The sequence below is a fragment of the Procambarus clarkii genome, chromosome 43 (genome assembly GCF_040958095.1).
Source record: "Procambarus clarkii isolate CNS0578487 chromosome 43, FALCON_Pclarkii_2.0, whole genome shotgun sequence".
NCBI lineage: Eukaryota > Metazoa > Arthropoda > Malacostraca > Decapoda > Cambaridae > Procambarus > Procambarus clarkii.
The window spans coordinates 33,402,687-33,430,186 of record NC_091192.1 but is presented as its reverse complement, the minus strand read 5'-3'; the positions used below and the strand labels follow the sequence as shown (position 1 = coordinate 33,430,186).

Sequence of the window (27,500 nt, the reverse complement as noted above, 5' to 3'; positions counted from 1 at the left end):
CTCGACCATTTGTCAGCCAATAGAGGCGAGACTTCGTTAAATAAACTAACCATTCCGCCCATAACACCAATCCAACACGGCACAAGCGGACTAGGTAGCAGTGCTGTCAATGTTGACGCAATAGATCAATACGTTAATTTAACATCAGAAATATTATCAAAACATTTTCTAAAGTATGTAAGCTGTTGGGAATTTTATTAATTGATCTTAAAATATATTTATAAATGGTTTATAATAACAGGTCTTAATCCCCTCGTCCTCCCAACCATTCCCCACTCCACAGTCCCCTAGTCCTCCCTATTAAATAATATACACTTTGGGCTGGTAACGACTCAGCATTGCATCGTCCATTTAGTAGACAAAGGTCCGGTCGGTTAGGGAATTTCATTGCTAATACATTGATACCAGAATGAAAGAGCCAGGACCAGAGGTAACAAAGTTGAAAAGCGTTTACTCATTGTATTGCTCTTTATTAGCGCTCACTGGGGTGACGCTCCGTCACTTTCTCTGTGGTTGTGGTACGCCCACATTCAGAGACCAGTACAAGAATGTAGCACATTCTTGTACTGGTCTCACCTACGTGGTGTACAGTATACCGTGATCATTTAAACATAACTAGGCATTTGTACTCTCAATTCATTTTTCTATCCGATAAAATACGCACAGCAATCCGCTTTAATAATAATAATAGTAATAAATACAGTTATTTGCACCCACACGCCACTTGATTGGTAGCCGCTCAAGATGGACGAAAATGTTTTAACCAATCGTGTTCCGTTATGATCTCCCCCAGCACCCGCCCGCTGATTGGTGGGGGCTTAGTGCGGCTTATTCCGTGATTGGTGGGTAGGTTGCCAGCGTCCCATTTGATGATCAAGAATGTCAGTGCTGCCAGAGAGCTCGGCGGGGCGGGACGCACGGAGTTAGTCCTGCGGTCTGACGCACGGAGTCTCTACTCAACACGCTCATAATGCTGGAATATTGTTATGATTTACGAGTTTATTTAATGGTTGGGCAATAAAGTCTGGTTTATCTTGTACACTTCGTGTGGTGTTTTATGTAGTGTAGACTCCAGTTTACACAGTGTGTGTGGGTGAACCCTACAACAGAAGCTCTGATGTTTTATATAGTGTAGACTTTAGTTTACACAGTGTAGGCTCTAGTGGTTTACAGTATAGGCTTTGGTGGTAAACAGCCTTTACTGCCATACACAAGGACTACACCCTAGGATGTTACAGTGTGTGCTTGAGGTAGTCAAGTAATTGAATACTACAAGTACACTTAGTAAACACAGTAGTGTACACTGAGAGTACACTACTGTGTTCACTTAGTGTATACTACTGTATTCACTTAGTATACACTACTGTGTTCACTTACTGTATACTACTGTGTTCACTTAGTATACACTACTGTGTTCACTATTGTGTACACTGTGTACACTACTGTGTTCACTTAGTGTACACTACTGTGTTCACTTAGTGTACACTACTGTGTTCACTTAGTGTACACAACTGTGTACACTACTGTTCAGCGACTTTAATATTGTTGGACAAGTAAATTGTAACGTTACGAAATTGGTTCCACTGGTCGGGATCAGATTACGAGCGCCACCACTCAAACAATTCCACTATTTAACTGAGCTGAAATAATTCATAAATTCATATTTTTATTTTGACAGTATCCAATAGCAACAGGATTAAACTGTGAGCAGTCATTGGTAGACTGAACGAGTGTTGTTCTCCCTGAGACAGTTTAATCGTACTTAGCTCCGGAAATTGTTCAATACATAGTTAAGCAAGCCATTATCCTAAATGACAGTTCCTGTAACTACGACCACTCAATTATAACTTTTCTACAGGGCACGAAAAAAAAGACAAAAACTAAACGAACATTTTCCTATGCCTATAATAGAAAATATATGTACTAAAATTAGGATTATTATAGCACATATTAGGCTACGAGGGCTTATTTATAGCCTAGGACAGCTTAGATTGTTTTGTTAATTTTACATTTCTCATAGTTCTGTGGGGAAAATCCTGCAGTTCAAAATGTTGAATAAAAACACTATCATATACTGGATGAGAAGTTGCCTTTGTGACGTTGTGTAGTGAAGGAAAGGCAGAGAACTCATAAATAATTGTGGCCAAAATTTAAAAATTCAACCTTGAGTATGTGTGTGTGTGTGTGCTCGAGTACTCTGTGTACTGGTTAAACAGCGACTCCCGCTTCAATAATTCCTACGTTCCGCCACTTGCCCTCCGGTAGGTACTGGTTCAGGTTATAAATACGCGGATCGAAGCTGGTATGTGCTTGTGTTTGGTGAGGAAGCAATCCCTCCCCAGGGTCACGCTCTCTACCACACACACAACCTTGTGCCACTCTTATTTCCTGGATATAAAGAACGAATATCGTGCCGGTTATTTTGTGCGATTGTTGGGAATATATGTATATATATATATATATATATATATATATATATATATATATATATATATATATATATATATATATATATATATATATATATATGTCGTACCTAATAGCCAGAACGCACTTCTCAGCCTACTATTCAAGGCCTGATTTGCCTAATAAGCCAAGTTTTCATGAATTAATGTTTTTTCGTCTACCTAACCTACATAACCTAACCTAACCTAGCTTTTTTTGGCTACCTAACCTAACCTTACCTATAAATATAGGTTAGGTTAGGTTAGGTAGGGTTGGTTAGGTTCGGTCATATATCTACGTTAATTTTAACTCCAATAAAAAAAAATTGACCTCATACATAGAGAAAAGGGTTGCTTTATCATTTCATAAGAAAAAAATTATAGTAAATATATTAATTCAGGAAAACTTGGCTTATTAGGCAAATCGGGCCTTGAATAGTAGGCTGAGAAGTGAGTTCTGGCTACTAGGTACGACATATATATATATATATATATATGCGAACAAGCCTGAATGGTCCCCAGGACAATATGCAACTGAAAACTCACACCCCAGAAGTGACTCGAACCCATACTCCCAGGAGCAACGCTCCTGGGAGTATGGGTTCGTATCCAGTATCCTGGATCGTAACCAGTATCCAGTTCGTAACCAGTATCCTGGTTACTATCCGAGTGCCGGCGGTGGGGTGGTTCAAATAGCCTCGGCTATCACCTCATTATGTCCGGTCGTGATGGTCAAGTGGATTAAGGCGTCTTGTACATACCAGTTGCGTTGCTCCTGGGAGTATGGGTTGAGTCACTTCTGGGGTGTGAGTTTTCAGTTGCATATTGTCCTGGGGACCATTCAGGCTTGTTCGCATTTGTGTTCCTCACGTGTGCCCCAAAGAATGAGGTGATTTGGTAAAATGCTATGCCCAAGATTACTATCCGAGTGCCGGCGGTGGGGTGGTTCAAATAGCCTCGCCTATCACCTCATTATGTCCGGTCGTGATGGTCAAGTGGATTAAGGCGTCTTGTACATACCAGTTGCGTTGCTCCTGGGAGTATGGGTTCGAGTCACTTCTGAGGTGTGAGTTTTCAGTCGCATATTGTCCTGGGGACCATTCAGGCTTGTTCGCATTTGTGTTCCTCACGTGTGCCCCAAAGAATGAGGTGATTTGGTAAAATGCTATGCCCAAGATTACTATCCGAGTGCCGGCGGTGGGGTGGTTCAAATAGCCTCGGCTATCACCTCATTATGTCCGGTCGTGATGGTTAAGTGGATTAAGGCGTCTTGTACATACCAGTTGCGTTGCTCCGGGGTGTGAGTTTTCAGTTATATATATATATATATATATATATATATATATATATATATATATATATATATATATATATATATATATATATATATATATATATATATATATATATGTCGTACCTAGTAGCCAGAATGCACTTTTCGGCCTACTATGCAAGGCCCGATTTGCCTATTAAGCCAAGTTTTCCTGAATTAATTTATTTTCTTTAATTTTTGTCTTATGGAATGATAAAGCTACCCATTTCATTGTGTATGAGGTCAATTTTTTTTTATTGGATTTAAAATTAACGTAGATATATGACCGAACCTAACCAGCCCTACCTAACCTAACCTAACCTATCTTTATAGGTTAGGTTAGGTTAGGTAGCCGAAAAAGTTAGGTTAGGTTAGGTTAGGTAGGTTAGGTAGTCAAAAAAACATTAATTCATGAAAACTTGGCTTATTAGGCAAATCGGGCCTTGCATAGTAGGCTGAGAAGTGCGTTCTGGCTACTAGGTACGACATATATATATATATATATATATATATATATATATATATATATATATATATATATATATATATATATATATATATATATATATATATATATATATATATATATATATATATATATATATATATATATATATTGTTGAATATGACCGAAAAGGTAAGAGAAATTATAACATGAATCTTCTCAATATTTCTTATGTTTTTCTTCACTGTCGAGAGAAGTTGAAAAATTAACTATCCAAAGTTCATTTTTTACACTTTATAATGGTCTGACGCCTGGGGATGTGTTTCGCAAAGCACTCCTTACATTTACATATTTACTCCTTACAAACACATATTTATCATGCTGTTACAAAGGCTTATATCCCTCTTGGGGTGAGGTGGTACAGGACCTGAATGAGATGGACAAGTTGATGAAACATAATAGATATTAATAGACAATTACATCCATGAACATAAGCAGTTTATGTTTGTGGTGATACTGTCTCTGTGTTGGTTTGGGGTCTTGAAGTGCATAGAATGTTTAAATTCTATTCCTCTCCTGAGTACAGTATGAAGATGTGGTGGGGTCGGGGTGCAGCTAGGATGAGCCAGGCCCTAGGATGTGGTGGTGGTGGTGGTGGGGTCGGGGTGCAGCTAGGATGAGCCAGGCCCTAGGATGTGGTGGTGGTGGTGGTGGGGTCGGGGTGCAGCTAGGATGAGCCAGGCCCTAGGATGTGGTGGTGGTGGTGGTGGGGTCGGGGTGCAGCTAGGACGAGCCAGGCCCTAGGATGTGGTGGTGGTGGTGGTGGGGTCGGGGTGCAGCTAGGACGAGCCAGGCCCTAGGATGTGGTGGTGGTGGTGGTGGGGTCGGGGTGCAGCTAGGATGAGCCAGGCCCTAGGATGTGGTGGTGGTGGTGGTGGGGTCGGGGTGCAGCTAGGACGAGCCAGGCCCTAGGATGTGGTGGTGGTGGTGGTGGGGTCGGGGTGCAGCTAGGACGAGCCAGGCCCTAGGATGTGGTGGTGGTGGGGTCGGGGTGCAGCTAGGATGAGCCAGGCCCTAGGATGTGGTGGTAGTGGTGGTGGGGTCGGGGTGCAGCTAGGACGAGCCAGGCCCTAGGATGTGGTGGTGGTGGGGTCGGGGTGCAGCTAGGACGAGCCAGGCCCTAGGATGTGGTGGTGGGGTTGGGGTGCAGCTAGGATGAGCCAGGTCCAAGGATGTGGTGGTGGGGTCGGGGTGCAGCTAGGATGAGCCAGGTCCAAGGATGTGGTGGTGGGGTCGGGGTGCAGCTAGGATGAGCCAGGTCCAAGGATGTGGTGGTGGGGTCGGGTGCAGCTAGGATGAGCCAGGCCCTAGGATGTGGTGGTGGTGGGGTCGGGGTGCAGCTAGGACGAGCCAGGCCCTAGGATGTGGTGGTGGTGGGGTCGGGGTGCAGCTATGATGAGCCAGGCCCTAGGATGTGGTGGTGGTGGGGTCGGGGTGCAGCTAGGACGAGCCAGGCCCTAGGATGTGGTGGTGGTGGGGTCGGGGTGCAGCTATGATGAGCCAGGTCCAAGGATGTGGTGGTGGGGTCGGGGTGCAGCTAGGATGAGCCAGGTCCAAGGATGTGGTGGTGGGGTCGGGGTGCAGCTATGATGAGCCAGGTCCAAGGATGTGGTGGTGGTGGGGTCGGGGTGCAGCTATGATGAGCCAGGTCCAAGGATGTGGTGGTGGGGTCGGGGTGCAGCTAGGATGAGCCAGGTCCAAGGATGTGGTGGTGGGGTCGGGGTGCAGCTAGGATGAGCCAGGTCCAAGGATGTGGTGGTGGGGTCGGGGTGCAGCTAGGATGAGCCAGGTCCAAGGATGTGGTGGTGGGGTCGGGGTGCAGCTAGGATGAGCCAGGCCCTAGGATGTGGTGGTGGTGGGGTCGGGGTGCAGCTAGGATGAGCCAGGCCCTAGGATGTGGTGGTGGTGGTGGTGGGGTCGGGGTGCAGCTAGGATGAGCCAGGCCCTAGGATGTGGTGGTGGTAGTAGTGGTGGGGCGGCCCGGCTCACTACCACTATCTGGGGAAGGACGGCCCGCGGCTGTCGCTGGTAATGGCGCTCGAAATTGGTTGGTAATTTATTCTTGATGGTCGGCCGCATGGAGGCTTACCCAGCCGCCTCACCCACCACCACTACCACCACCACCACCACTGTCACCACCACTACCATGGTCACCACCACTACCATGGTCACCACCACCACCACTGTCACCACCACTACCATGGTCACCACCACCACCACTGTCACCACCACCACTGTCACCACCACCACCACTGTCACCACCACCACTGTCACCACCACTACCATGGTCACCACCACTGTCACCACCACTACCATGGTCACCACCACCACCACTGTCACCACCACCACTGTCACCACCACCACCACTGTCACCACCACCACTGTCACCACCACCACCACTGTCACCACCACCACTGTCACCACCACCACCACTGTCACCACCACTACCATGGTCACCACCACTACCATGGTCACCACCACTGTCACCACCACTACCATGGTCACCACCACCACCACTGTCACCACCACCACTGTCACCACCACCACTGTCACCACCACCACCACTGTCACCACCACTACCATGGTCACCACCACTACCATGGTCACCACCACCACCACTGTCACCACCACCACCACTGTCACCACCACTACCATGGTCACCACCACCACCACTGTCACCACCACCACTGTCACCACCACCACCACTGTCACCACCACCACTGTCACCACCACTACCATGGTCACCACCACTGTCACCACCACTACCATGGTCACCACCACCACCACTGTCACCACCACCACTGTCACCACCACCACCACTGTCACCACCACACCACTGTCACCACCACCACTGTCACCACCACCACCACTGTCACCACCACCACTGTCACCACCACCACTGTCACCACCACCACCACTGTCACCACCACCACTGTCACCACCACCACCACTGTCACTACCACCACTGTCACCACCACCACTGTCACCACCACCACTGTCACCACCACCACCACTGTCACCACCACCACTGTCACCACCACCACCACTGTCACCACCACCACTGTCACCACCACCACCACTGTCACCACCACCACTGTCACCACCACCACTGTCACCACCACCACCACTGTCACCACCACCACTGTCACCACCACCACCACTGTCACTACCACCACTGTCACCACCGCTACCATGGTCACCACCACCACTGTCACCACCACCACTGTCACCACCACCACTGTCACCACCACCACCACTGTCACCACCACCACTGTCACCACCACCACCACTGTCACCACCACCACTGTCACCACCACCACCACTGTCACCACCACCACTGTCACCACCACCACCACTGTCACTACCACCACTGTCACCACCACCACTGTCACCACCACCACTGTCACCACCACCACCACTGTCACTACCACCACTGTCACCACCGCTACCATGGTCACCACCACCACTGTCACCACCACCACTGTCACCACCACCACTGTCACCACCACCACTGTCACCACCACCACCACTGTCACCACCACCACTGTCACCACCACCACCACTGTCACCACCACCACCACTGTCACCACCACCACCACTGTCACCACCACCACTGTCACCACCACCACCACTGTCACCACCACCACTGTCACCACCACCACTGTCACCACCACCACCACTGTCACTACCACCACTGTCACCACCGCTACCATGGTCACCACCGCTACCATGGTCACCACCACCACTGTCACCACCACCACTGTCACCACCACCACTGTCACCACCACCACCACTGTCACCACCACCACTGTCACCACCACCACCACTGTCACCACCACCACTGTCACCACCACCACTGTCACCACCACCACCACTGTCACTACCACCACTGTCACCACCGCTACCATGGTCACCACCACCACAACCACTACAGCCTGAGGGAACCTACATTAAGGTGACCCTCGAGCACTGTGAAGCAGGAGGCCCGTCAAGACGCCCCAATAGTGCAGTTGTCTCTATTCTTCCGTTGTTCCTGAGAGCTGTTGGGGCAGGCAAAAGGTCTCCTGTACACAGTGCCAGGTTCAGGAGCCTTAAGATATACAACAACACGATCCAAAGTTGAAAAGCGGGGACCCAAGAGCTGAGGCCCCGCTTATTGTGTTCATTCTTCTTCCAAAAAAAGGTTCTCTCTTTTTTTGTTTTTTTTTTTGTCAAAAAAGGTTTTTTTTCCCCCCCTCTCTCACCCTCTTCTTCTTTCGTATACATAATCCCTTTGTTTTAACACTGTTCTATCTACTAGTTGTGGCCTTTTATCCCCTTTATCACTATGCTCATCTACTCTTTATTGCTTTCTCCTTTTCCTTTTTCCATTCTAGGTTGCCTGGCCTCTCCTCTCGTCTACCTTCTCTACCTTCTGAAGCGAATGAGATAATAGGGAAAATCGAAATATAAATGTCTTTAAGCTGGATGACAGGCGCCCTTTTGCACTCTACTCTGGTTATCTACTTGGCTAGCAGGATAACCAATAAGTATCTACCCACCTCTTTATCTACTTGCATAACAGGAGAATCGTTCATTATCTACCATGGGTTATCTACATGGGTAATAAGAGAGCCATTCATTATCTACGGTGGTTATCTACTGGGATAACAGGAGAACCATTATCTACACCCTAATTATCTACTTGCATAACGGTAGAATAATTCATTATCTACCATGGTATCTACATGGATAACAAGAAAACCATTTAGTATCTACGGTGGTTATCTACTGGGATAACAGGAGAATCATTCACTACCAGGTTAGCTACTGGGATAACAGGAGAACCATTCACTACCAGGGTTATCTACTGGGATAACAGGAGAACCATTCACTACCAGGTTATCTACTGGGATAACAGGAGAACCATTCACTACCAGGTTATCTACTGGGATAACAGGAGAACCATTCACTACCAGGGTTATCTACTGGGATAACAGGAGAACCATTCACTACCAGGTTATCTACTGGGATAACAGGAGAACCATTCACTACCATGGTTATCTACTGGGATAACAGGAGAACCATTCACTACCATGGTTATCTACTGGGATAACAGGAGAACCATTCACTACCAGGTTATCTACCGGGATAAGAGAGTGAGTGAGGGGAGGGTGAGGGAAGAGCTTGTGTCATGGTGGTGCTGAAGGGGAGACATCCTTCTCAAGGTGGTGTGTGAGAGAGGGGACATGTCTGAGGGGAAACTCCTTGTGCCAAGGGTCAAAGGGAAAGCTTACAGGCCTGTGGGCTGAGTGCCCTTGGAACAAGGCGCGGAACTCTCTGAGTAGGAAAGCCGTGGGCGTGTTCCCTTGAGAAGATATGCTGTGCCACAGGGTAGAGGGCCCTTGTGCCACAGGGTAGAGGGCCCCTGTGCCACAGGGTGGAAGGCCCCGGTGCCACAGGGTAGAGGGCCCCTGTGCCACAGGGTAGAGGGCCCCTGTGCCACAGGGTGGAAGGCCCCGGTGCCACAGGGTAGAGGGCCCCTGTGCCACAGGGTAGAGGGCCCCTGTGCCACAGGGTAGAGGGCCCCTGTGCCACAGGGTGGAAGGCCCCGGTGCCACAGGGTAGAGGGCCCCTGTGCCACAGGGTAGAGGGCCCCTGTGCCACAGGGTGGAAGGCCCCGGTGCCACAGGGTAGAGGGCCCCTGTGCCACAGGGTGGAAGGCCCCTGTGCCGCAGGGTAGAAGGCCCCTGTGCCACAGGGTGGAAGCCACGATGCCCTGTGCCCCGGGTGGACCACCACAGGGACCGGGACATGTGTGGTGGACCGCCTCTTGGTGTGTATACACTCACAGTTTAGTCCTGGACAATGTTCAGGACTAAAGTAGTCTTGGTGGTTGGTCAGTCAGGTGTTGTTGTGGCCTTAATAACTTAATAACCTTCCACAGGTGGCTATAAGAGTTAGTCACATAACCAACAAAGGTGAGGTTGAAGGGGTCCTGTAGCGTTGTTGTCTACGTCCTTGACTCACAACCGAGGGACCTGAGTTCAGTCCTAGGGCAGGACAATAATGCAAGGTACGTTTTCCTTCACCTGATGCCTCTGCTTGCCTGGAGCCATTTTATCCAGTAAATAGGTACCTGGTAATTAACTAGCAGTTGAGGATTGCATCCAGAAGAAGGTCAATAGCTGGCCTGCGGGTGGTGGGTGTGGGGCCGTGATAAGTCTATGTATACAGGCTTCCTGTCACCGACAACGGGATCAAGTGATTCGTGCTAGAACAACCGCTGATGACAGAGGGTTGAGGCGAGCATGTCTCCTCCTACAAGACCAGCTCATCAAGCGTCAGGTGTATCCTGTATCCTGGCCCTGTAGCCCGTCCTTCTAAGGTTCCCAACGTCAAGAAACTATCGTACTAAAGTGCCCTTATCCTAACCTACCAGAGGACCCACAACAGAAAACGGAACAGTACGTTAATTTCACGATGTGCTACCATTTTCTACTACGACAATTTTGGCCTTAGAGTATAAGTTAAAATGCGACGTGCTATTAGGAGGGCGGGCCAGGTCTTAGGTCCACTGTGTGGCCACCGTCCTCTCCTGCGACGCCCGTCGCGGCTCCTCTGGTGCCTCTGTTGGTAGGTGGACCACGCCACACACTAGAAGGTGAAGGGACGACCACGTTTCGGTCCGTCTTGGACCATTCTCAAGTCGATTTTTACTGTGACTCATCGCCTGCTTTCTGTTGGTAGTGTGTTACTGCTCAAGACATATAACGTACTCCTCCATCTTCCTCCCTCTCTTTCATCCCTTCATTCTGCACTTCCTTTTTTCCGTTTTATCCTAAATCCTTATCCTTATTTCCCTTCCAAGTGCTGTATGGTCGTAAGGTTCAGCGTGTCCTCCCTACCTTACTTCTCTCATGCTTCCCTCTCCTTATCTCCCCTCATCTCTCGTCACTCCTCTCCTCCCCTCCCTCCCCTACACACACACACACACACACACACACACACACACACACACACACACACACACACACACACACACACACACACACACACACACCATAAAGAGAGCGTCCAACAGGAGGAGGAACAACTCACCACAAACACAGCCGGGGAGAGATAATGGGATAATACTAAATGATTGTTGCAATTGATACTTCATCCCAGTCTGGAATCAGTGTGGTTAGTGGGCATCCTCTGGGGGATGCTGGAGGCTGCCTCTCTCTCTCTCTCTCTCTCTCTCTCTCTCTCTCTCTCTCTCTCTCTCTCTCTCTCTCTCTCTCTCTCTCTCTCTCTCTCTCTCTCTCTCTCTCTCTCTCTCTCTCTCTCTCTCTCTCTCTCCTAGCGATGCCCTATGCGTGGTGCAAATTTACTCCCACATCAGTTACAGTGCTGTAGCCTTAATATACCATAATACCAAGTGCCACACTAGACACCTAAGAGAATACATTTCTTATGTGAATACATCACAGCTCAGAGGAACTGTGATGTATTCTCTCCGCTTTGACGGAACCATTTTTTAAAGTAATAATGGGTTGTTGATGGGATAGGGAGTGGAGGAACGTGTAGTCAATGGTGTTTGGGGCGAATGAAGGAGATGGGGGGACCTACGTGGGTACACCGAAAATACCCACTTCTTAATTTTCAGGTTTTATCATGTTCAGTTTCGTCATTAATGAAGCTATACATTAGCTAGCCTGTGTCAGGTTTGTTATGATTATGCATCATCATAATGGCCCTAGTGATCCCCCGAGCCTAAACCTGGATACAGCTTCGGTGTAAAACTGGTTCCCATAAGCAGTGTATACTTTATTCCCAAGTCAGGATGTATCTATACTTCCCGAACCCTATTACTGCCTGTAGATGTGGTGCCACCTGGCGGGAAGCGCTTCAACTAGGGCGTCAAGGCGTCGATACATGTATACGGTGCGCCAGGAGCCTCTAATTTACTTATAGCGTGACACGCTTCACCTCTGGAATTCTGGAGCCGGAAGACTTTTTAGTGGGCCGAGTGGCGCGGTGGATGACGCTAGCGAGGTTGGTGGTGCGAGGCAGCAGTGAGGCAGGAGTGAGGCAGGAGTGTGGGAGGAGTGAGGCAGGAGTGAGGCAGGAGTATGGCAGGAGTGAGGCAGGAGTAAGGCAGGAGTGAGGCAGGAGTGAGGCGGGAGTGAGGCAGGAGTGAGGCAGGAGTGAGGCAGGAGTGTGGAAATGGGTGCAACAAATGTTTACCTCACACGAGCTGCTACATACGAACTCGTAAATGTTGAAACTTACAGATAATATTGAGTGGAAGGACGCGTGAGATTAACTTGTGTGGGTGGACGTGCACAGATAAACACTTCCCAACCTTCACAAACATATATATTAAACATCAACCAAAATTATCCATAAGAAGTTAAGGTAACTTTTTATGGCTATCTTTCTCCTGATATTTATAAGAAGAAAGCACTAAGCCTGTACGACTACATCAGACGTGGAAGGAATGTGGTGACGGGAACTGGGGCACGAGGACGGAGGTATGGCCTGGTACCCAACCACTGGGGGTCGCGGGGAATCGAACGCCGAGCTGCACGAAGCGGAACCGTCTCCGTACCCACCAGTTCAAATTGTCACGATCTATCCACGAGAAGATATGTGTAGCTTCAGTTTGTTTTAAGAAAATTTTAAATAAACAATGGTATGTCGTGTGTGATGTGACTTAAGTTCCCACGACAACGCCATAGTCCAGCATTTCCAGTTTCTGGTCAGGCAAGAATTAAGTATCATCCTAAAATGATAGTGTTAATGGCAACTCTTTATCAAACACAATAAATGGACCCGAAAAAGTTCATGTTTCGTGTTACTGAATTATCCCGACGACCCACTCAGAACTGGACTAGTAATATAGGACAGTGACCTGTGTAAGCCGTCCTTGTCCTGATACATGTGTGTGTGTGTGTGTGTGTGTGTGTGTGTGTGTGTGTGTGTACTCACCTAGTTGTACTCACCTAGTTGTGTTTGCGGGGGTTGAGCTCTGGCTCTTTGGTCCCGCCTCTCAACCGTCAATCAACAGGTGTACAGATTCCTGAGCCTATCGGGCTCTGTCATATCTACACTTGAAACTGTGTATGGAGTCAGCCTCCACCACAGTATGTGTGTGTGTGTGTGTGTGTGTGTGTGTGTGTGTGTGTGTGTGTGTGTGTGTGTGTGTGTGTGTGTGTGTGTGTGTGTGTGTGTGTGTGTGGGGGGGGGGGGGGGGGCTGACCTGCTCACAGACACCACCTGGGCTCTACAGCAAGAGAGATGAGCCTCAGATCTGGCTCTGCTCGTGTGGGGAAAATCTCCCAACAGGAATTTATTTATTTATTTAATAATTTATTCATTAATTGTCATATTCACATTTATTTATTTCTAATTAGAGTGGACTGTATGATACTTTAGTGGTGTGTATGACTATAGTGGAGCTGCTATGAACTTCCCTTTACAACCAGGGAGGGGGAGGGAAGGGGGATTTAATAATTGCCTAATCGAAATTAATCGATTGGCCTAATTTGTTAGTAATAGTTAATCTACAATGGTTAATGATAATACAAGGTACAGGTTACCTGTTATGATGAATGTTGCCTGGTAACAGGCAATGGAGACGCCTCCGTCCTGTAAGCTGAAACTGGCGGGTTAGGCTTTAATGGCGACGAGGTGAGCCCCGTGCTGCACCTGGGAATGTGGTGAGACTTCTCCTGCCGAATAATTACAGAGCAGTAAACTGCAACTACTATAACAGACATATAACAAGCGTATTGTGAGTGATTAAACAAAGCAGCTTACCCGTTCCGGGTGGCTCGCCTCGCATCCTAACCAATTAACACCAAATATGTACATAAATGGCCACTGTGACATATACTAGTTGTGTTAATCGTATATAGAATACTTGCCAGTACTAGCCAGCGCGTGCTGTTGATCCAGGACTCTGTGGGTGCTTTCTAGTGCGACTCGCGGCAAGTTTCTCTGTGAGCTTATGTATGTGTGGTGCCTGGGCCCCAGCTTGTCTCTGTGATGGCGTCTCTCCTTCCCCCGCTCCAGGGGACACGTCCTCTGGAACCGTTCTATACCATACACACTGAAATCACAATAGCGTGATGTATCAAATGAACAAATCCACAAGAACCTTGATGATGGTTCGAACCTAAGCACGTGAAGTTCCCAGACGGGCCTTAGTCAACTGTACCACCACATGAACAAAAGAATTGTAACCTGGAGTGCTACTGCCCTCACTAGGGTCCCGAAGCACAACCAGGGTTTCACACAATTCCCCGGTGCATATGGGCTCTGGCAACCAAATGTTCTACCGCGCCTGGGAACATCCCGTGCGTAGGTTCGAGCCCTCATCAAGGCCCTTGTGGATTTGTTCGTTCTATTTCAGCCTTTTATCGACAACGGGAAGGAAGGGAATTGTCGGGAAAGCGCCAAGCCATGATGACTATATAGCACTGGGAAGGTATCAGGATAAGGATTTGGGATCGGACTGGGGGAAGGAATGGTGCCCAAAAATTTGGACGGTCAGGGATTGAACGCCGACCTGCATGAAGCGAGACCGTCGCTCTACCGTCCAGCCCAAGTGGTTGGACAACGGGAAGGAGACTTCGATTTTATTCACGATTTAATTATATCCAGCTGTGTTTACACTTTTTTATTTAATTTGATCCCCAGACAGTTTAAAGATTATCTAATGTAAGTATTATGAAGGAATATAAATTCAGGCGACGTGGTAATAGTCCCATTTTCTAAGAGGAGCCACGACATCCGAATTTTTTTGGAAAGATTCACTAAGCTATTTAGGGTTAGTTATTGTTAATATTTGTCTAACATAACAGCAATTTCTTAGTATGCTGGTGTTAGTATTTAGGTTCGGAATTTTCGACGGCTCGTAATGTCTGGCTCTGCTCGCAATGTTGCAGAGTGGATTAGCTCCATAGTGTAAGGTGACTGTATAGAGTATTGCTCCAACACCGCAGTTGTGAGTGACAGGGAAGACTGGGATCACTGGGCTCACATTCACTCTCCTTATCCTACATGTAGCGCTGTTGAAGTATAGAATATTTATACTTTAAAACTTTATATATATGAAGACGCCCTTGGAATTATTCATGGCGTTCGAGACGCTTTTGCGCCAGTTTTTTTGTGATTCTAATTTGAGCCCACAGTTCAAAAGACACGATTTTGGCTAGACCATCTTCCACGTTCACTGTAACAATATTTGTTTAATTCACTTGATTACTTCCCTTGTGCTTCGACTGACTGGGGCTCCCATAGAGCCACCTTCCTTTCCCTACCCTTCACCACCTTCCCTACCCTTCACCACCTTCCCTACCCTTCACCACCTTCCCTACCCTTCACCACCTTCCCTACCCGTCACCACCTTCCCTACCCTTCACCACCTTCCCTACCCTTCACCACCTTCCCTACCCGTCACCACCTTCCCTACCCTTCACCACCTTCCCTACCCTTCACCACCTTCCCTACCCTTCACCACCTTCCCTACCCTTCACCACCTTCCCTACCCGTCACCACCTTCCCTACCCGTCACCACCTTCCCTACCCGTCACCACCTTCCCTACCCTTCACCACCTTCCCTACCCTTCACCACCTTCCCTACCCTTCACCACCTTCCCTACCCTTCACCACCTTCCCTACCCGTCACCACCTTCCCTACCCGTCACCACCTTCCCTACCCGTCACCACCTTCCCTACCCGTCACCACCTTCCCTGCCCTTCACCACCTTCCCTACCCTTCACCACCTTCCCTACCCGTCACCACCTTCCCTACCCTTCACCACCTTCCCTACCCGTCACCACCTTCCCTACCCTTCACCACCTTCCCTACCCTTCATCACCTTCCCTACCCTTCACCACCTTCCCTACCCTTCATCACCTTCCCTACCCTTCACCACCTTCCCTACCCTTCACCACCTTCCCTACCCTTCACCACCTTCCCTACCCTTCATCACCTTCCCTACCCTTCACCACCTTCCCTACCCTTCACCACCTTCCCTACCCTTCACCACCTTCCCTACCCTTCACCACCTTCCCTACCCGTCACCACCTTCCCTACCCTTCACCACCTTCCCTACCCTTCATCACCTTCCCTACCCTTCACCACCTTCCCTACCCTTCATCACCTTCCCTACCCTTCACCACCTTCCCTACCCTTCACCACCTTCCCTACCCTTCACCACCTTCCCTACCCTTCATCACCTTCCCTACCCTTCACCACCTTCCCTACCCGTCACCACCTTCCCTACCCTTCACCACCTTCCCTACCCTTCACCACCTTCCCTACCCTTCACCACCTTCCCTACCCGTCACCACCTTCCCTACCCTTCACCACCTTCCCTACCCGTCACCACCTTCCCTACCCTTCACCACCTTCCCTACCCGTCACCACCTTCCCTACCCGTCACCACCTTCCCTACCCTTCACCACCTTCCCTACCCGTCACCACCTTCCCTACCCTTCACCACCTTCCCTACCCGTCACCACCTTCCCTACCCTTCACCACCTTCCCTACCCGTCACCACCTTCCCTACCCTTCACCACCTTCCCTACCCTTCACCACCTTCCCTACCCGTCACCACCTTCCCTACCCTTCACCACCTTCCCTACCCGTCACCACCTTCCCTACCCTTCACCACCTTCCCTACCCGTCACCACCTTCCCTACCCTTCACCACCTTCCCTACCCGTCACCACCTTCCCTACCCTTCACCACCTTCCCTACCCTTCACCACCTTCCCTACCCTTCACCACCTACCCTACCCTTCACCACCTTCCCTACCCTTCACCACCTTCCCTACCCTTCACCACCTTCCCTACCCTTCACCACCTTCCCTACCCTTCACCACCTTCCCTACCCGTCACCACCTTCCCTACCCTTCACCACCTTCCCTACCCTTCACCACCTTCCCTACCCTTCATCACCTTCCCTACCCTTCATCACCTTCCCTACCCTTCATCACCTTCCCTACCCTTCACCACCTTCCCTACCCTTCACCACCTTCCCTACCCTTCATCACCTTCCCTACCCTTCATCACCTTCCCTACCCTTCATCACCTTCCCTACCCTTCACCACCTTCCCTACCCTTCACCACCTTCCCTACCCTTCACCACCTTCCCTACCCTTCACCACCTTCCCTACCCTTCATCACCTTCCCTACCCTTCATCACCTTCCCTACCCTTCATCACCTTCCCTACCCTTCACCACCTTCCCTACCCTTCACCACCTTCCCTACCCTTCATCACCTTCCCTACCCTTCATCACCTTCCCTACCCTTCATCACCTTCCCTACCCTTCATCACCTTCCCTACCCTTCACCACCTTCCCTACCCTTCACCACCTTCCCTACCCTTCACCACCTTCCCTACCCTTCACCACCTTCCCTACCCTTCACCACCTTCCCTACCCTTCATCACCTTCCCTACCCTTCATCACCTTCCCTACCCTTCATCACCTTCCCTACCCTTCACCACCTTCCCTACCCTTCACCACCTTCCCTACCCTTCACCACCTTCCCTACCCTTCACCACCTTCCCTACCCTTCACCACCTTCCCTACCCTTCATCACCTTCCCTACCCTTCATCACCTTCCCTACCCTTCATCACCTTCCCTACCCTTCACCACCTTCCCTACCCTTCACCACCTTCCCTACCCTTCATCACCTTCCCTACCCTTCATCACCTTCCCTACCCTTCATCACCTTCCCTACCCTTCACCACCTTCCCTACCCTTCACCACCTTCCCTACCCTTCACCACCTTCCCTACCCTTCACCACCTTCCCTACCCTTCATCACCTTCCCTACCCTTCATCACCTTCCCTACCCTTCATCACCTTCCCTACCCTTCACCACCTTCCCTACCCTTCACCACCTTCCCTACCCTTCATCACCTTCCCTACCCTTCATCACCTTCCCTACCCTTCATCACCTTCCCTACCCTTCATCACCTTCCCTACCCTTCACCACCTTCCCTACCCTTCACCACCTTCCCTACCCTTCACCACCTTCCCTACCCTTCACCACCTTCCCTACCCTTCACCACCTTCCCTACCCTTCATCACCTTCCCTACCCTTCATCACCTTCCCTACCCTTCACCACCTTCCCTACCCTTCACCACCTTCCCTACCCTTCACCACCTTCCCTACCCTTCATCACCTTCCCTACCCTTCATCACCTCCACTACCCTTCATCACCTTCCCTACCCTTCACCACCTTCCCTACCCTTCACCACCTTCCCTACCCTTCATCACCTTCCCTACCCTTCATCACCTTCCCTACCCTTCATCACCTTCCCTACCCGTCACCACCTTCCCTACCCTTCATCACCTTCCCTACCCTTCACCACCTACCCTACCCTTCACCACCTTCCCTACCCGTCACCACCTTCCCTACCCTTCATCACCTTCCCTACCCTTCATCACCTTCCCTACCCTTCATCACCTTCCCTACCCGTCACCACCTTCCCTACCCTTCACCACCTTCCCTACCCTTCACCACCTTCCCTACCCTTCATCACCTTCCCTACCCTTCATCACCTTCCCTACCCGTCACCACCTTCCCTACCCTTCACCACCTTCCCTACCCTTCACCACCTTCCCTACCCTTCACCACCTTCCCTACCCTTCATCACCTTCCCTACCCTTCACCACCTTCCCTACCCTTCATCACCTTCCCTACCCTTCACCACCTTCCCTACCCTTCACCACCTTCCCTACCCTTCATCACCTTCCCTACCCTTCATCACCTTCCCTACCCTTCATCACCTTCCCTACCCTTCATCACCTTCCCTACCCTTCATCACCTTCCCTACCCTTCACCACCTTCCCTACCCTTCATCACCTTCCCTACCCTTCATCACCTTCCCTACCCTTCATCACCTTCCCTACCCTTCATCACCTTCCCTACCCGTCACCACCTTCCCTACCCTTCACCACCTACCCTACCCTTCACCACCTTCCCTACCCGTCACCACCTTCCCTACCCGTCACCACCTTCCCTACCCGTCACCACCTTCCCTACCCTTCACCACCTTTCCTACCCTTCACCACCTTCCCTACCCTTCACCACCTTCCCTACCCTTCACCACCTTCCCTACCCGTCACCACCTTCCCTACCCTTCACCACCTTCCCTACCCTTCACCACCTTCCCTACCCGTCACCACCTTCCCTACCCGTCACCACCTTCCCTACCCTTCACCACCTTCCCTACCCGTCACCACCTTCCCTACCCTTCACCACCTTCCCTACCCTTCACCACCTTCCCTACCCTTCACCACCTTCCCTACCCTTCACCACCTTCCCTACCCGTCACCACCTTCCCTACCCGTCACCACCTTCCCTACCCTTCACCACCTTCCCTACCCTTCACCACCTTCCCTACCCGTCACCACCTTCCCTACCCGTCACCACCTTCCCTACCCTTCACCACCTTCCCTACCCGTCACCACCTTCCCTACCCTTCACCACCTTCCCTACCCGTCACCACCTTCCCTACCCTTCACCACCTTCCCTACCCTTCACCACCTTCCCTACCCTTCACCACCTTCCCTACCCTTCACCACCTTCCCTACCCGTCACCACCTTCCCTACCCGTCACCACCTTCCCTACCCTTCACCACCTTCCCTACCCTTCACCACCTTCCCTACCCGTCACCACCTTCCCTACCCGTCACCACCTTCCCTACCCTTCATCACCTTCCCTACCCGTCACCACCTTCCCTACCCGTCACCACCTTCCCTACCCGTCACCACCTTCCCTACCCTTCACCACCTTCCCTACCCTTCACCACCTTCCCTACCCTTCACCACCTTCCCTACCCTTCACCACCTTCCCTACCCGTCACCACCTTCCCTACCCTTCACCACCTTCCCTACCCTTCACCACCTTCCCTACCCGTCACCACCTTCCCTACCCGTCACCACCTTCCCTACCCTTCACCACCTTCCCTACCCGTCACCACCTTCCCTACCCTTCACCACCTTCCCTACCCTTCACCACCTTCCCTACCCGTCACCACCTTCCCTACCCGTCACCACCTTCCCTACCCGTCACCACCTTCCCTACCCTTCATCACCTTCCCTACCCTTCACCACCTTCCCTACCCTTCACCACCTTCCCTACCCTTCACCACCTTCCCTACCCTTCACCACCTTCCCTACCCGTCACCACCTTCCCTACCCTTCACCACCTTCCCTACCCTTCACCACCTTCCCTACCCTTCACCACCTTCCCTACCCTTCACCACCTACCCTACCCTTCACCACCTTCCCTACCCTTCACCACCTTCCCTACCCTTCACCACCTTCCCTACCCTTCACCACCTTCCCTACCCTTCACCACCTTCCCTACCCTTCACCACCTTCCCTACCCTTCACCACCTTCCCTACCCTTCACCACCTTCCCTACCCGTCACCACCTTCCCTACCCTTCACCACCTTCCCTACCCTTCACCACCTTCCCTACCCTTCACCACCTTCCCTACCCTTCACCACCTTCCCTACCCTTCACCACCTTCCCTACCCTTCACCACCTTCCCTACCCTTCACCACCTTCCCTACCCTTCACCACCTTCCCAACTTTTTGAAGCGAAACAGAAAATTGGTGTAATTTGCCATTTCATGAATGTGTAGGTATGATCTCAGAGGTGACCAGCCTATGCCTGCCCCCACACAATGTTCTGTCTCCCTGCAAAGTTTGGTGAGGCTAGTCCTTGCGTGGTCCCCAACCTGTAACTGATTGGCATATATTATATTGTAGATATAGATATATTATTAGTAGTATGGTGGGGTGGGCTCCTGGGGACTCCTGGGGACCCTTGGGGACCCCTGGGGACCCTTGGGGACCTCTGTGGCGGCAGTTCATAACTAATATTGTTTTCTTTCTTTGCAGCGTGATGGTGGGCGGTGGGCGGCGGAGCAGGCTGGTGGGCGGCGGTGAGGGCGGCGCGCGGCCATGACCGGGGACGGCACGGGCGGGGGGGCGCTGGAGCCCGGCGCTGGGGGCGGCGGGGGCGCCACCATGGGCGTCCGCTGGGCCCCCGTCCCCCCCGACAGTGAGGAGCTGATGGACACCCTGGAGGAGGACAAGGAGGACGGGGGCGGCGGGCGCGGGTCGTCGGCGGGGCTCACACGCCTCCACAGCCGCTCCATGACCTCCCTCCCCCCGGAGCCCTTCATGATCATGCGCTCTAAGGCGCTCAACCGCCGCGTGCAGCTCAACGTGGGCGGCGTGCGGCACGAGGTGCTGTGGCGGACGCTGGAGCGCCTCCCGCACACCCGCCTGGGCCGCCTGCGGGAGTGCAACACCCACGAGGCCATCATGGAGATCTGCGACGACTACTCCCTCATCGACAACGAATACTTCTTCGACAGACACCCGCGCTCCTTCTCCTCCATCCTCAACTTCTACCGCACCGGCAAGCTCCACCTGGTGGAGGAGATGTGCGTGCTGGCCTTCTCCGACGACCTCGAGTACTGGGGCATCGACGAGCTGTACCTCGAGTCGTGCTGCCAGCACAAGTACCACCAGCGCAAGGAGCACGTGCACGAGGAGATGCGCAAGGAGGCGGAGTCGCTGCGGCAGCGCGAGGAGGAGGACTTCGGGGAGGGCTGGTGCGCGCCCTACCAGAAGTTCCTCTGGGACCTGCTGGAGAAGCCTCAGACCTCCCTGGCCGCCCGGGTGAGTACTGGCGCCTCCAGCACCTCCTCCTCCTACCACACTCTTGCTGCCTGTAAGCTCACTTCTCCGCCCTCTAAGTTCATCTCTTGGCCCTATAAGTTCACTTTTTGTCACTGGAAGTTCATTTTGTGTCCCTGGAAGTTCATTTTTTGTTCCTGGAAGTTCATTTTTTGTCACTGAAAGTTCAATTCAGTAATTACAGGTTCTAATAATTAATGTGTTCAGCGAAGCCCGTGCCCGTAAACAATGGCCAATTGCTCGTTAATCAAGCCACCAAAACCTTCCTCGTCTCTTGATGGATGAAATGCACTTAACGTATGACGTTGTAATCTGTTCCTGTCGCAACTCTATGTACTAAAAATATAAATTAGTTACCACTAAAGCCTAAATAAGTAACTTAACCTCTCCCAGGTCTAACTATACACCAAATTCCAATAATTAGAGATAATTAATATGATAAAATTCCAATTTTGAATATGCAGTTGGTTAACATAACTTGGACGAGCATAACTTGACGCTGGTTTGGATCAGTAAACATTATGCGTAACTGACTCCGACTAATTCACTCCCGAATCGGGAGTGAATCCCGAATCGTCAATAGGAGACGGTTAACTACTGACTTGTAAAGTGGTCGTCTGAGTCACTTCCGTTGTAGAAGAATTTAACGATCACAACAAAATAGGTATTTATAATTATTAGTGCTATCACTTGACAGTGATGTTACCTTTGGTAAGAAGAATGTGTAGAGTTACGTCTCTCTCTCTCTATCTCTTTTATATAACTAGGATTTTAAGACTATAAAAAGGGTACATAAGGGGTCATAAGGGGTGTCAAATGACGTACCTGGTGAAACTGCATGCAAGAGCTGTTATCCTACCTCAGCTCAGCTGAAGCCTGCTCATATAGAGACTCATTTACTCTCAGGAGTGTGGCTCCTGTATGGAGTCCCCATCAAGAGCCACACAAGGCAAACTTGAGTAGAATCAGAGATATCCCTGGAAACACAAACCGAACCTCTCTCTATTTTCCGCTTGTTACAACTTGTAATAAAGTTGTTACTTCTTCACCTGTCATGTCACCTAGGAGCCGTGACTAGGTGACATGGTCTAGAGGAGTTTGTTGAGGCTAATGCCATGCACACGTTTACATGAGATAGAAATGTTAGGTCAGCAATAGATGATGGTGAAAAATGTTGAACCCAAGGGTAAACGTTCAATCCTACAGGCTCAATTATGTTAGTACACACACACACACACGCACACACACACACACACACACACACACACACACACACACACACACACACACACACACACACACACACACACACACACACACACAGTAGTAGTAGAAAAATGGAATGCACTTGGGGAACAGGTTGTGGAAGCAAATACTATTCATACTTTTAAAACTAGGTATGATAGGGAAATGGGACAGGAGTCATTGCTGTAAACAACCGATAGCTAGAAAGGCGGGATCCAAGAGTCAATGCTCGATCCTGCAAGCACATATAGGTGAGTACATATAGGTGAGTACACACACACACACACACACACACACACACACACACACACACACACACACACACACACACACACACACACACACACACACACACACACACACACACACACACACACACACACACGCACACGCACACACACACACACACACACACACACACACACACACACACACACACACACACACACACACACACACACACACATATAAAATACTCAGGGGAATTGACAAAGTGGAAATAGATGAAATGTTCACACGTAATAATAACAGAACGAGGGGACATGGGTGGAAACTGGAAACTCAGATGAGTCACAGAGATGTTAGGAAGTTTTCTTTTAGCGTGAGAGTAGTGGAAAAATGGAATGCACTTGGGGAACAGGTTGTGGAAGCAAATACTATTCATACTTTTAAAACTAGGTATGATAGGGAAATGGGACAGGAGTCATTGCTGTAAACAACCGATAGCTAGAAAGGCGGGATCCAAGAGTCAATGCTCGATCCTGCAAGCACATATAGGTGAGTACACACACACACACACACACACACACACACACACACACACACACACACACACACACACACACACACACACACACACACACACACACACACACACAGTTGTTTGTCAGACGGTCCAAAGTTCCAATACACGGCAACACATAAAGTGAAATTGGTCCGTTGCAGAAGGCTTGCAGTTGTTGATGTGTTGACCTTTGACCTACACGACCCGTTGTGCTGGGCTGCCCGGCAACACTCACACACACACACACACAGGGAGGGAGGGAGTGAGTGTGTCCCTCGTCCACACTGTTGAGTCCCCTGGTGGGGACCAGAGGGACACCCTCGCTTGTCCACCACCCCTTCATCCTGTGAAGGTCCAGGCTGGACCTTACATATATTATCACCCTTCCTCCGGGTTTCTCCTTTGCAACTCTAGCTTTTCATCTCAGTGTGTGTGTGTGTGTGTGTGTGTGTGTGTGTGTGTGTGTGTGTGTGTGTGTGTGTGTGTGTGTGTGTGTGTGTGTGTGTGTGTGTGTGTGTGTGTGTGTGTGTGTGTGTGTGTGTGTGTGTGTGTGTGTGTGTGTGTGTGTGTGTGTGTGTGTGTGTGTGTGTGTGTGTGTGTGTGTGTGTGTGTGTGTGTGTGTGTGTGTGTATCCCTACGGCCCACTATCTCCTATACACACTCGGGAGGGGCGGGGGGAGTCACACTAGCTAGTCTGGTATTTACACCTGGTTTTCCAGACAACTGAATCAAATGTGTAAACTTCATTAGATTTAGTTGAGATTAACAAGGAAGTTATCATACCAGAACTCTAAGACTAGACTCATGTTACCCTGACGACACCTTGAGTCGTTCTAGAACACCTTGAGTCGTTCTAGAACACCTTGAGTCGTTCTAGAACACCTTGAGTCGTTCTAGAACACCTTGAGTCGTTCTAGAACACCTTGAGTCGTTCTAGAACACCTTGAGTCGTTCTAGAACACCTTGAGTCGTTCTAGAACACCTTGAGTCGTTCTAGAACACCTTGAGTCGTTCTAGAACACCTTGAGTCGTTCTAGAACACGTCGAGTCGTTCTAGAACACGTCGAGTCGTTCTAGAGCACGTCGAGTCGTTCTAGAGCACGTCGAGTCGTTCTAGAGCACGTCGAGTCGTTCTAGAGCACGTCGAGTCGTTCCAGAACACGTCGAGTCGTTCTAGAACACGTCGAGTCGTTCCAGAACACGTCGAGTCGTTCCAGAACACGTCGAGTCGTTCCAGAACACGTCGAGTCGTTCCAGAACACGTCGAGTCGTTCCAGAACACGTCGAGTCGTTCCAGAACACGTCGAGTCGTTCCAGAACACGTCGAGTCGTTCCAGAACACGTCGAGTCGTTCCAGAACACGTCGAGTCGTTCCAGAACACTCGCTCGATGTACCATTAGAGATGGATGGTAGTTGATATGATCCATCGTGGACTCCCGGGGGACCATTAATGTACACTAATGTATTCCACACGAATAGTCATCGGCAGGAGAGTCACCGTGTATAAAGCCTTGTTGGCTGGAGTATAGTTTCCTGAAGAGGTAGTTGGGCTGACTAGCTGCCTGATTGGCTGGGAGACACTTCTGGAGTATCTGATTGGCTGGGAGACACTTCTGGAGTATATCTGATTGGCTGGGAGACACTTCTGGAGTATCTGATTGGCTGGGAGACACTTCTGGAGTATATCTGATTGGCTGGGAGACACTTCTGGAGTATATCTGATTGGCTGGGAGACACTTCTGGAGTATCTGATTGGCTGGGAGACACTTCTGGAGTATATCTGATTGGCTGAGAGACACTTCTGGAGTATATCTGATTGGCTGGGAGACACTTCTGGAGTATCTGATTGGCTGGGAGACACTTCTGGAGTATATCTGATTGGCTGAGAGACACTTCTGGAGTATATCTGATTGGCTGGGAGACACTTCTGGAGTATCTGATTGGCTGGGAGACACTTCTGGAGTATCTGATTGGCTGGGAGACACTTCTGGAGTATCTGATTGGCTGGGAGACACTTCTGGAATATCTGATGAGCTATGCTTGTGTCTGGCGTCCCATTGGTTATCACCTTGGAATGTCTGTTCATTTGACATCTTTGGAATTGAAGTGCGTATGGTCTCGTAGAGATACTGACCCATTATTCTGGTCTTAGAGTCATACTGACCCATTATTCTGGTCTTAGAGTCATACTGACCCATTATTCTGGTCTTAGAGTCATACTGACCCATTATTCTGGTCTTAGAGTCATACTGACCCATTATTCTGATCTTAGAGTCATACTGACCCATTATTCTGGTCTTAGAGTCATACTGACCCATTATTCTGATCTTAGAGTCATACTGACCCATTATTCTGGTCTTAGAGTCATACTGACCCATTATTCTGATCTTAGAGTCATACTGACCCATTATTCTGGTCTTAGAGTCATACTGACCCATTATTCTGGTCTTAGAGTCATACTGACCCATTATTCTGGTCTTAGAGTCATACTGACCCATTATTCTGATCTTAGAGTCATACTGACCCATTATTCTGGTCTTAGAGTCATACTGACCCATTATTCTGATCTTAGAGTCATACTGACCCATTATTCTGGTCTTAGAGTCATACTGACCCATTATTCTGGTCTTAGAGGCATACTGACCCATTATTCTGATCTTAGAGTCATACTGACCCATTATTCTGGTCTTAGAGTCATACTGACCCATTATTCTGGTCTTAGAGTCATACTGACCCATTATTCTGATCTTAGAGTCATACAGACCCATTATTCTGATCTTAGAGTCATACTGACCCATTATTCGCTTCAATACTCTAAAAGGAGTTTAAAGGGGAGTCAATTGGATGCCTTGTCTAATGACCCTAAGTATCCGATTATTCGGCATCACTGATTGGCTGGCTAATGGGGACTTGTCACATCTCCGGCGCTCTCATTGGTCGCTGGCCGAGTTTCAACCACCAGAGAAATACATAAGGTTGTGTGGACCTATTTGTCAATATGCATAATGGTTCTAGATCATTGGCACAATGATTACAGCAACGCGATCTATAAATGGTTAGAACTGAAATACGGATTATTGATAGATGATTTTGTAGTGGTGATCTTGTAGTGGTGATCTTGCAGGGGGGATGTTCTTGCAGGGGGATGATCTTGCAGGGGGGATGTTCTTGCAGGGGGATGATCTTGCAGGGGGATGATCTTGCAGGGGGATGATCTTGCAGGGGGATGATCTTGCAGGGGGATGATCTTGCAGGGGGATGATCTTGCAGGGGGATGATCTTGCAGGGGGGTGATCTTGCAGGGGGATGATCTTGCAGGGGGATGATCTTGCAGGGGGATGATCTTGCAGGGGGATGTTCTTGCAGGGGGATGATCTTGCAGGGGGGATGTTCTTGCAGGGGGATGATCTTGCAGGGGGATGATCTTGCAGGGGGATGATCTTGCAGGGGGATGATCTTGCAGGGGGGATGATCTTGCAGGGGGATGATCTTGCAGGG

At 50.0% G+C, this 27,500-nt stretch overlaps 1 protein-coding gene across 1 annotated transcript in view; it reads left to right on the top strand.

The window, feature by feature from the left end:
• The window catches only part of LOC138349978 (potassium voltage-gated channel protein Shab-like), a 588,390-nt gene extending 563,968 nt beyond the window's left edge, over positions 1 to 24,422 (top strand). Inside the window, exon 2 of the mRNA XM_069299981.1 lies at positions 21,166 to 24,422. Within this exon, the coding sequence (XP_069156082.1) occupies positions 21,229 to 22,134 (906 nt within the window). The 5' untranslated portion in view covers positions 21,166 to 21,228 and the 3' untranslated portion in view covers positions 22,135 to 24,422. The remainder of the gene's footprint in view (positions 1 to 21,165) is intronic.
• The last annotated feature ends 3,078 nt before the right edge of the window (positions 24,423 to 27,500 follow it).